General features: G+C 33.6%; 1 protein-coding gene and 1 long non-coding RNA gene across 2 annotated transcripts; one reads left to right on the top strand and one right to left on the bottom strand.

Moving 5' to 3' along the window:
- Nucleotides 1–794: 794 nt before the first annotated feature.
- On the top strand, nucleotides 795–5083 carry LOC120136617 (serine/threonine-protein kinase Nek6-like). Its single transcript, XM_039152592.1, has 14 exons — nucleotides 795–1058; nucleotides 1276–1415; nucleotides 1815–1881; nucleotides 2260–2325; nucleotides 2415–2461; nucleotides 2551–2596; nucleotides 2691–2771; nucleotides 2853–2895; nucleotides 2979–3028; nucleotides 3229–3310; nucleotides 3602–3651; nucleotides 3744–3817; nucleotides 3906–3957; nucleotides 4032–5083. The coding sequence occupies exons 2-14, from the start codon at nucleotides 1297–1299 to the stop codon at nucleotides 4797–4799; spliced, it is 1545 nt and encodes a 514-aa protein (XP_039008523.1). The 5' UTR covers nucleotides 795–1058; nucleotides 1276–1296; the 3' UTR covers nucleotides 4800–5083.
- Nucleotides 5084–9985: 4902 nt separating this feature from the next.
- On the bottom strand, nucleotides 9986–10374 carry LOC120136630. The gene is made up of 2 exons (XR_005517358.1): nucleotides 10261–10374; nucleotides 9986–10137 (listed from the first exon to the last, which is right to left on the bottom strand). It is a non-coding gene; the product is annotated as an uncharacterized LOC120136630 (long non-coding RNA).
- Between the last annotated feature and the right edge of the window lie 1228 nt (nucleotides 10375–11602).

Here is an 11602-nt window from a genome sequence, read left to right as displayed (position 1 = left end):
ATAATAAATAAGAATATATTCACAAGAAAAAATATTTTAATCATCTATTTATATTCAAAAATCTTAATAATGTATTTATATTCACCAAACTATACTTAAATATGTATAAATTAAAAAATTATATATTGCATAATTTTCTATTAAAATTATTAATTTTATTCAAAATAGAAAATATCTCAATTATAATACAAATTTACAATAAAAAATCCTAAACTAAGCATATAATTAAATCAATTTGCTATAATATTTGAAACAAAACTAACAACTCAAGATCGCATAAGGGTTATACAAGGAAATATTAAAAACAACTAAGAAACTCGAATAAAAATAAATACAAATAGATTTGATCAAATCGGCAAACGAACCACAAAATAGAATCAAACTATAAAAAGACAACTAACAAACCGTAAATCAGACTCGAACGACGTAAAAAACTATTCACGAAATGATAACAAGTATCCAAATCCAATCCGATATTCTAAAGTAAAAAGATCAACAATATAAAAATAAATGTTATTTTGATCGGTCTTGACAATATCAATAAACCCTTAAAAAATAAGTGAAAATAACGTTCAAACCACGTAATTGAATATAATATATATATAAAGAAAACAGGGTAAATTTTTTTTCAGTTAAGAAGACAGTGACATGAACACACCAACCACATGGAAGTGTCATGATAGCCATGGAAACTGAACTTTTAAGCAAAGCTAAGCCATTGTTGCAGCCTAATGGGGGGCCTCCCCTCCTTTATTTCCCTTTTTCATCTCATCTCTTTCCTTTCCCTTTTACTGCCTCGAATCTTTCCCACTCTGCATTTTAAACTTTCAATCTTTGTTCTTTTGTTTAAATCTCCTCATCCCCCGCTTGTACATTTCGTCCAACACCATACGTGCATATACGAACATTTCCAAATCTTTATAACACGGGTCCTCGTCGTCGGGATCTTTCATAAATATGGTATTTAATGCTTCATGTTTCTTGAATGATTCCTGCCTCTGCTTGTGATCACTGGCTCAACTCAACAGAAATTTGGTGTGACATTGTCTCCTGCAAAAAAAGGTTCCGTTTCTGGTGTCATCTTTAAATTCCCATTTAATGCTTTTTACTGAATGTAAATATATATATAGATAGATGTATACATATATATATACATGTATTAGCCTATAGGGTAATACCCCAGGCCTTGAATAGCTACCAAACAGTATTAAATGAAAGAGATAAAGCAGTGAACATATTGAAAAATCATCAGATTCTTTCAGCTTTGCTCCAGTGCAGGCTTTGAATGGTGTTTTCATGGAGAACAAAGAAAGAGAAACTATGTCGAAAATGGATGACTATGAAGTGATTGAACAGATTGGGAGAGGAGCTTTTGGGGCTGCATTTCTTGTTCGTCATAAAGCCGAGAGAAAAAAGTAAGAAATATAACTCAAAATCCACTGTTGTTTGCCTTTTTTTTAATTGTCCGTATTTAACATCGGACACTAATCCGGATATGAGTATGAAGATATTAAGCATGCCCTTATCCAGATATCAATATTTAACATCGGTGCTCGACACATATCCGAACACGAGTATGAAGGTGTTAAGCATACCTATATTCAAGCAACAATGATGTTTTATAAGTATTTAACATCATTGGCTGACTCAAATCCGGATATGGGTACGAAGATATAACCCTCCTAGCATAATTAAACATTTATGTATTCGAGAAATCTTGGATATGTTTGAAAAATATTGCAGTTTCATTGTGTGGTTATTGTTGTTTTGATGTATCTTTGCTGCTGTATGTGTGTGTATAAATGTATTTGTAGGTATGTATTGAAGAAGATCCGTTTGGCTAAACAAACTGAGAAGTTCAAGCGTACAGCGCATCAAGAGGTTTACTCTCTTTTTTTAAGAATTTTTTCAGCAAACATGTTTTTGTACATTGATTTCTCTTGCATTTTCTCATGCTTAGTGGTTTATTTTCAACTACTAGTCTGAAAAATAAAATAAAAGTCGGAACACAAGGCGATAGAAAATAGGATTACAAATGTTGGGATCCGATCTAAGATTCGTTGGATTCTATCTTCTAAGAGTGACTATCGGAACCAGTTTAGTCAGGTAAACCTTATGTTCCATTTAGAACAGAGTTGATAGCTCGAGAACCGGAAATGAGCTATAAATGTTGAGATTCGAACGCAAATTATTAGATATCATATCTTAAGAGTGACCACATAAACTGACCAAGCTCTATTGTTATTATTTCTTTTGTAGATGAATTTGATTGCGAAGCTTAACAATCAATATATCGTTGAGCACAAGGATGGATGGGTGGAAAAGGTTGTTTACTCACTTTTACTTATTTTTTTCTGGATGGTTTGAATCCTAAATCAAACGATCAAAATTCTTTTCTTTTCTTTTCTTTGCAGGAATCTTATGTCTGTATTGTGACAAGTTATTGTGAGGGAGGAGACATGTAAGTTCGTATACATGCATGCATACATACAAACATACATTTGTACAGTATATTTAGGTATGGTAATATATATAATTTTGTTATTGCAGGGCTGAGGTTATAAAGAAAAGTAGAGGAACATACTTTCCAGAAAAGGTATGCGAGGGATTCTCACCATATCCCTTCTTAGTTCTTACTACTACTTGGTGCTCTCCACTCTCACAATATCCCTTTGTTTTTTCTTCTTCAGAAGCTTTGCAAATGGCTGACACAACTGTTACTAGCAGTGGACTACCTTCACTCCAACCGTGTCCTTCACAGGGACCTCAAAGTATATATGTATATATATAAGTTTACTTTCTGTTAAGACAGTCCTGTTCTGTTTGACATATCTTTGTCTTCAAATTTTCAGTGCTCCAACATTTTCCTTACAGAACACAACGACATTCGGTTAGGTCAGAAACCAAGACTTGTTTTTCTCTGTGTTTAACTTCCATTACCATGCAAAACTGAACTTCTTCATTTTTATACATTATAGGTGACTTTGGACTAGCAAAATTTCTAAACCAAGAAGATCTCACTTCAACTGTAATGGCCCTGCATTTCTTTCCTCTTACCTGATTTGTCTGTTGTTTTTTCCTTCAAGAATCCGAAACTAAAAAGACTGTTGATTTGTTGACACTGAATTTTTCCTTGCTTTCTTTGCTAAATTCGATTAGTTTAAGGTATCAAAGTTTGAGGGTTAGATCATGGCTGATGTAGGTGTAATTTTGCTTCTGTTCTCACAGGTTGTGGGCACTCCAAACTACATGTGTCCTGAGCTTCTTGCAGATATCCCTTATGGCTACAAATCAGACATTTGGTCCCTAGGTAATCTATATACACACACACACTGACTGTATCTGACTCGGGTGTGAGTGTGGTATACGGGTTGTGTCCAGGCTCGAGTATGTTTGATTTTGTAATTTTTCCCTTATATGTGGGTGGTCTTTGGATTGTTATAACCCCATATACGTATTTACGAGCTTCTAGAAAAATGAAGAGTCGGAGTAACATATATATGTGTATGCGTATGCCCATGCATGTGTATGCGTATGGGTATGTATTTTTAGGACAATGAACCTAGTGGTTGACATCCTTGGAATTGAAATATTGTTACAGGTTGCTGCATGTTCGAAATAGCAGCCCACCAACCTGCATTCAGAGCACCAGTAAGCATTGGTTTAATCTGTAGTCTTTTTCATTGGTCTTCAGACAAGAACATCAAACTAAAGTTTCGGTTGCCGACAAATGTTTCAAACAGGATATGGCAGGATTAGTCAATAAAATCAATAGATCTACCATTTCTCCACTTCCAACAGTGTACTCACCTGCACTGTAAGTATAGCTCATCGGTTTCTGTGTATTTCGCTTAATTCCCAACTTCAAGCTATTAACTAATACGGTGGAATCTCCCCGTCTGCAGGAAGCAATTGATCAGAACAATGCTACGAAAGAACCCGGAACACCGACCGACCGTAAATTCGACTATCCGATATTGTTTTTTCTCATGACATGCTATGAAATTTAGTGCATTTTCCTGTTCTTTCAGGCTGCAGAGCTTTTGAGGCATCCGCATTTACAGCCATATCTTGCTCACTGCCAGAATCTATCTCCTGTTTTCCTCCCTGTGAAATCCGAAGTGAACAGCGTCAAGGGGAAGCCTAAAGGAGGCCCTTCGCCTAACAAATATGGCAACGGGAATCCACAAGGTGAAAGGACAAGCCCATCAAAGGAATTAACAACTTTCCATGACAGCAAAACCGACGATCCTGGTAACTCGAGAATAATCGTGGAGTGTACACCAAGCTTTCATAGTAAAGAAGCACGGCAAGAACTTTCCTCCGAAAAGTTTAAACCGAACGAAGGAGCAGGTAAGGAAGTTAAGCATGATAATGAAAGCCATTGCAAGGGATTGACAACGGTGGATTCCAAAGGCAACAAAGGAGATTTCGAGTTATTTCATGAACCAGAAACTCCCGAAAAGACAACAATCGAGACTAGATGGAGATTCCAACCGGAAAACCAAGCTAAAACACTGGAAAATCCGCAAGAAAGATCGATAATGAGTACACTAACGATGCTGCACGATTACGAAAGAAAGATCAAACAAGATCCCCAGAGCCTACAAAGAGCTGAAGCATTGGAGTCACTTCTGGAGATCTGTGCAAGTTTACTTAAACATCAAAGGCTCGAGGAGCTTGCAGGCGTTTTAAGGCCGTTCGGGGAAGAAGTCGTTTCATCAAGGGAGACGGCGATTTGGTTGACAAAGAGCTTGATGAATGCTAAAAACAAAATCCCAGCAGATCATAGGAAATGATTTCAAGTTTTAACAAATCCAACAACAAGCTACTCTATGATGTTTTCGAATCGGAAATAGATTCATATGTAGTTTTTCTTCTTAGGTTTGCTTCACATGGTCCTTCTGTGACATTGGTTCTCATATGTTGCTTACATTGTAATGTTTAATAGGCTTGTACTGACTGCATTGTCTGTAAACTATGGTCTTAGTTTTTAACCATAGAAGCTGTGGGATTTTGGAAAACGTTTGTGCTGTAAATTGTTGTTTGAAAATTGTGGATGGATTCGAGAAAAATAGTTTCGGGGTAATCAAGAGGATGGAATTAGAACGGGTAAACTACGTGTTTAGTACCTAAACTATCAATTTAGGTCTGTTTGAGTACCTAAACTTTAATTTTTTTCAAAATCATACATAATATTTAGTTTTTGTTCATTTTAGTACCCGTTAAAAACTTAACATTGAGTTTTAACGGCAGATACTAAAATGAACTAAAAACTAAGCTTCAGATATGATTTTGAAAAATTGAAAGTTGAGATATTAAAACGGACCAAAACTGATAATTTAAGTACTAAATGTGCAGTTTACCCGATTAGAATTTAGTATACACTTAAAAAAACACCATAACATCTCCATCTAATGAATTGAAATGATAATTTCTATCATAGAGATGAAATTATAATCAAGGGGGGTTAGTTTTTAAAATTCAAAAAGTATAATTTAAATGCTGATCATGGACGATTCATATTGAAGCCGAACAAAAAAGAACATATGCCAATTATATGCATCATAAACCAGGTACCATAAATTATAAAATCTAGCTCAAGAACTTGATTCCCAGTTCCAAGGGAAGGAAAGATGCAAGAAGCATGAATGCTCCACTTTAAAAGCACAAGCACGAACACGAGCCAAACCGGACATCAGCAGCAGCACGCGAGATTGTCCATTGTTCTCTATCATTCAACAAGAGAGGAAATAATGAACACTATAAATATCTATGCCGATGGTATTTCCCACTCAATGTGAGATAGTGTTTTTACTCATTACTAACATAAAGTTGTGCTAATTCCGATGTTCCTTCAGTTTACTTCCATCTAATCCCCATTTGAATCCCACAACACGCCCTCGGATTTTGCGGCCTCTACATCATCGGTATAGATTTCGATCCATCCCTCGGGAGGTTTATTCTATCCAATGTAAGCACATCTCAGTCCATCAGCCTTCTTTAGAAGACCTTCGTCTCTTATGCCACGACGAGCTTAGACTTTGAGTTAGGAACCGGGGGTAGGAATTCGTGTCACGGGTGCGAACGTAAAAGATTATATGAAAACCTTAGGGGATGAGAGATTATAAAATCTCAGGGGATGCAAAATTAAATAATTCTACAAAATACAAAGGAATTTTAAATTTCTAGCACCCCTGGGTCAATCCGGAAGCACCTCATCGTAACTGCCATTACGCCGGATCGAAGTTGCTTTCAAAGCTTGCAGCAAAGGGCTTCTGAATAAGGAAAAAAAAGGACTATCAGGAGATGCAAAAGCTCCAATGAAGCAGAGGTATTTTTGAATAGTTTTCATTTTCATTGCCCCTGTTTTCACTTTCCGTGTTTGACCTTGCAATTTTACTGTTTGTTATCATGCAACTAGGTATCATTACAATGTCACTGATGCAAGGTTGGCTCAACATGTGGAGAAAGGAGTAGCAGATGGTCTGCTAATAAGCTGTGTGGCATCTTGTTCCAATCTTTGGGCATTAATTATGGATGCCGGGACTGGTTTTATTAGCCAAGTTTATGAGCTTTCGCCTTCCTTCTTTCATAAGGTTACCTCCCATTGCATATTTGTTTTGATTGCTATTTTTTCCCTTCTTTTCGTATTATAAGAAGAATATTTATGTTGAGGACTGGCTTTTTCTTCCAAATATACAGGAATGGATCATTGATTAGCGGGAGAAAAATGATTACATCAGTTATATTGCTGGTTCAACAGTGGAAGCTCCCTTGTTGTCACGTCCGAAGCTCAGTTCATCTTTCACAATTATCTTTCAATTTATTACTAACATCGTGATCATTTTGTAACTTTTGAAAGTTCAGTGGCCTTTTGGTGCACTTTACTCTCTTTCTTAATTTACATTAAGAGACTGTTTGGTTCTAGGAATGTGAGATTCTCATGGGAATGGAATTCATTCCCATGTTTGGTTGGTCAGGAATCTCATTCCCGGTAATGTTTTATTATCAATAGTAGATATTTTAGGATATATTACCCGGAATGTCATTACCTCCATTTCCTTAGGTATTGTTAGATTACCGACATTTTGGACTAAAATGCCCTTAAATTTTTTTTCTAAAATATTCTTCATTTGTCATTGAATAATAAAAATTATACGAATGTTAAATTATAAATTTATTCTTAAATTATTTTAGATTTACAAAAAAAATCTATAATTAAAATTTTATATGAAGTTCAGGGATTAAAATAAAATTTTATCTTTTCATTAAACATCTTTATATTCTCAATTTTGTAAAAAAATATATAAATTTTATGAATTTAATTTTTTTAAAGAAAATATATAAATATTTTCTAACTTGTTAAAAAACAAATATATAATAAGGACAATTTGGTCAAATATATATTCCAATAATCTTTTATTCCTTTAACTAAACACGATAATCTTGCATTCCTTCTAAACCAACCAAACACAAAATACAACATTCCAATAATCCTATTCTCTGGTAATCTTATATTGTAATCCTATATTCCACTGATAATTTTACATTCCGTGAACCAAACGTACCGTAATGGCTCAAGATTTCTCAATCATGATAATCTCTTTAGGTACCCTATACACTCAACAATCTTATAAAGTGAGTGAATCTTTCCCTTTTAAGTGGATAAACATAAAGTGGAAAGAGGGGTTTTTTCTGTCACCTCGATGCCAACCGCCGGGAGCCGATGGGGTGTCGTTATGTCTCGCAATGCAGGCTTCAGTGATCAGTTTTAATCTCAGATGCACTAGTTCGAGTTCATTCCGTCCTTTCTTATCCGCACCTGCTATCTTATTAACTGACGTCGACCGGTTTTGTAGGTTGTGGAACTTGATGTCCACTTTCCAAGTGAAGGAATCCACAGACGTTGGGATAGTGGTTTTAGAATCACATCGACAGCCGCAACTTCGGATCAAGCTGTCTTAACCTGGAGCATCCCGAAGCGGATACCCGGCAACGAAACTCAAGAAACTTTACGCACATCTCAGTTTCCCAGCACACATGTTATGGTAATACTTTCTTTTGCTTCCTGCAACGTATGCTTCATGTGGACTTGTTATATGTGAATGCAGGGACGAAGCCACCTTATGAGGGGCTGTGATCCCCCAAAATTTTCGGATCAAATTTTTATTTAGGTCCATACTTTTGAAATTAAGAAAATTATGTTTCGTCTCTCCCAAATTTTTTGCGTATAATTACTTTTAGGGTAAACTACACATTTAGTACTAAACTATCAGTTTTGATCCGTTTTAGTACCTAAACTTTCAATTTTTTTAAAACCATATCTAATGTTTAGTTTTCATTTCATTTTAGTACTCCACCGTTAAAAACTTGTGTATGTACATATGTATGCCCTTAACGCGTTTAGTACCTAAACTATCAGTTTTAGTCCGCTTTAATACCTCAAATTTCAATTTTTCAAAACCTACCTAAACTTAATGTTAAATTTTGAACAAGGTACTAAAATTAAACAAAAACTAAAGTTTTTAATGGTAGAGTACTAAAATGAAACAAAAAAATAAACATCAAGTATGATTTTGAAAAAACTGAAAGTTTAGATATTAAAACGGATCAAAACTGATAATTCAAATACTAAACATACAATTTACCCTTACTTTTAAGGTCTATCGTAGTTTTGGAACTAGAAAAATCAAGTCTTGATCCACACTATTTCGGTTTGAATACTTAGGTTCATATTTATTTTGAAATGAGGGATATTTATTCTGGTTCTTATTTCTTTTTGGTTTAAATACTAATTAGGTCCTTGTCATTAGACAAAATAGATCATATGAGTATTTGACCATCCAATTTTAAATTTTATATTGATGACTTAATAATTAAACATCCCCCCCCCAAACAATTTATTACCATTTATATTTGGCCCAAAAGTTTTATCTCGACTCTGTCCCTATGTGTATGTACATATGTATGCATGTATTTGTTCTCACATGAATTTTGTTATTCTGTGAAGGAAAAATGAGCAAAAAAATCTCTATCTTGCTTGTTTATGCTATGGAAGGACTGTATCATGAAACCTATGTGTATGTACCTATTGTCTCTTATGAGTTTTCTTTTGACATTCCCTCGTGATTGCAATTTAGTCCCTCTAATTTAGTTTCTGCATATTGGAATGCAAGTGTTAACACTCTTTACTAGTCGCTGTTACATGTGATTATTTGTAACATATATATAATATCTTGGTACAACCAAAGCTTACTTTATAGGCGAGAAGGGTTTCATAGGAAATGAACTCCGGACAACGTGCAAACAAGTTGTCAATTTTAATATAAATTTGAGTAAACTTCAGTTAAGTTTTATACTCATTTAGTACCTAAACTATTAATTTTAATCTGTTTTAGTACCTAAACTTTTAATTTTTTTCAAAACTATATCTAAGGTTTAATTTTTATTTCATTTTAGTACCTAAATTTAACGTTAAATTTTGAAAAGATCAAAAGTTTAGATATTAAAATGGATCAAAACTAATAGTTTAAGTACTAAACACGTTAAATTTTAATAGTGGATACTAAAATGAAATGAAAATCTAAATGTTAAAATAAACTAAAATTGATAATTTAAGTACTAAATGAATAGCTTCTCCTAACTTTTAACTGGGTTTGAATCAAATTCTGTAAAAGACCTAGGGTGAAAATCTTTGATTGCATCAGGAATAATGATATAATTTATATGTATATTTAAAGATAATTGTTAAAATATTTTTCTCAATTAGATCTCTATACTATCAAATTAAAAAAATCATATATATTTGTACCAAGTTGAATACGGATTTTTATCCTAAAATTTGGCTCAAATTTTGAATGGAATGAAAATTTCCTAAACTCGAGAATAGCTCGAAGAATCTAACCACAATCATCAGCAATTATAGTTTTTTACCCTTTTCAACAATCATTGATTCAAAGCAAAAGAAAACAAAAGGGAGAGATCTTCAAAGAAAAACAAACGCATTTCAATTCACATACCGTCTTACAGCAGAACAGGGAAATGAAAATTTCGAAAACCTCAACGGAGCGGCGGAGGAAAAGGAGGCAACCGCAGCACCGCTTCCTCCGTTACGTTCGGATCCGATCTCAGTATCTGTAAACAACAAAACCCCAAACATTTTCAACCTCTCAAGAAAAAAAAAGAATAAGAAAAAAGAAAACAACGAAGTGCTGAAATTCGATTGTATAACAAAAGAATTGATCTGAAGACACTCACTGGGTCTTGGAGATGAGGCTTGGTGTCGTCTTTTGCAGGCCTGAACGGCGGTTTCGGCGGCGTTTGGCTTTGGATTTTGTTGCTACCGTTCATCTGCATCTCTGCCCCTTTCATTTCTATCCTTCTTTCGAGTGTCCGATTCACAGTGGTGTATAAAATAACAGAGACTTTTGAATTTCAATCACCTCAACGATGTCGTTTTAAATGATTTGAATTTGGTTTATTTTGGTTTTAGTCCCTTTATTATGCTGACATTTGTAATTCAAATCCTCTATATAAATTGCACATAATACTATTAATATGTGCAAAATGATAATACTATTGGTTGATATTGTTAAATTTACGAAGAATTTTTTTTAATTTAATTATAAATATCTGATTAATTTATAAATTTATTATTTTCTCTGTCCCAGAATTTGTTTTATATGAATATGCACATAGTTTTAAGATATATATTTAAGCAAGGAAAATGATAAAATTATCTCGAAAAGGTTATTGATAGATTTGACATATTTAGAGGGTGCTTAATGAGCTAAGAATCTGGTGAGAAGTTCGAACTCGATTTGATCAAAATTCGATAAAAACTCGACTTGGGTTGATTTCGCTCGAACTTGAGTTCGACTCGAGACCTTAAAGAGTTGAATCGAGCAAAGTCCAACTCGACTTGAAATTTCACGAGCAGCTCGCTAATTTTTTTATATAATTTTTAGTAATTATCTTAAAAATTACTAATTTACTAATAGATAATAGAATAGATGATAAATTATTAATCTATTAATTTTTTCATAAACAACAAAAATACTAAATTATTAATTAATATTTTACTATACCAAAATCAAACCTATTTATTATTTTAATATTTATGGATTGTTACTTTAGAGTTAATAAGTACGAGTCGAACACAACCTAATTTTTGATCGACTTGCTTGATAAGTACCCTAGGTAGATTTATTTTAATATACGTAAACGAATTAGACATGTAAGTGTAAAAGGAAAAATTGAGAAATATTGTTTTTTATTGATTTTTCTAATAAGATAATTTTAAAAATTAAAAGAAAAAATTTAGTGGAACTATTAAATAAACATAATCACATAAATTTTACATAAACGTAACCGTGTGAAATGATAAGTCTCAAATAATTCTTCCCACTATATACATTGTATTGTTGGCTATGTGAATTGACATGAAAATTATACAATGTTTCTATCAATTTGCCACGTGTCATTAACATTTAAACAAAATTGGATCTACTTCTTGTTGTAATTACAACATATTAACCTAACATTATATGAATCCTATATCTTTGACCATAGGAGCTACACGTAGGGATAGACATGGATT

This window comes from Hibiscus syriacus, unplaced genomic scaffold (genome assembly GCF_006381635.1).
Source record: "Hibiscus syriacus cultivar Baekdansim isolate YM2019G1 unplaced genomic scaffold, ASM638163v2 tig00110634_pilon, whole genome shotgun sequence".
Classification (NCBI taxonomy): domain Eukaryota; kingdom Viridiplantae; phylum Streptophyta; class Magnoliopsida; order Malvales; family Malvaceae; genus Hibiscus; species Hibiscus syriacus.
The sequence above is the reverse complement of the archived record's forward strand: the minus strand, read 5'-3'. Positions and strand labels throughout refer to the sequence as shown.

What these genes read in the sequence shown, in the direction of transcription:
- LOC120136617 (XM_039152592.1), top strand. Translation starts at nt 1,297, where the DNA reads ATGGAGAACAAAGAAAGAGAAACTATGTCGAAAATGGATGACTATGAA. An exon ending in TATTGTGAGGGAGGAGACAT is followed by an intron (nt 2,462 to 2,550) that starts GTAAGTTCGTAT and finishes TTGTTATTGCAG; the next exon opens with GGCTGAGGTTATAAAGAAAA. An exon ending in GAACATACTTTCCAGAAAAG is followed by an intron (nt 2,597 to 2,690) that starts GTATGCGAGGGA and finishes TTTCTTCTTCAG; the next exon opens with AAGCTTTGCAAATGGCTGAC.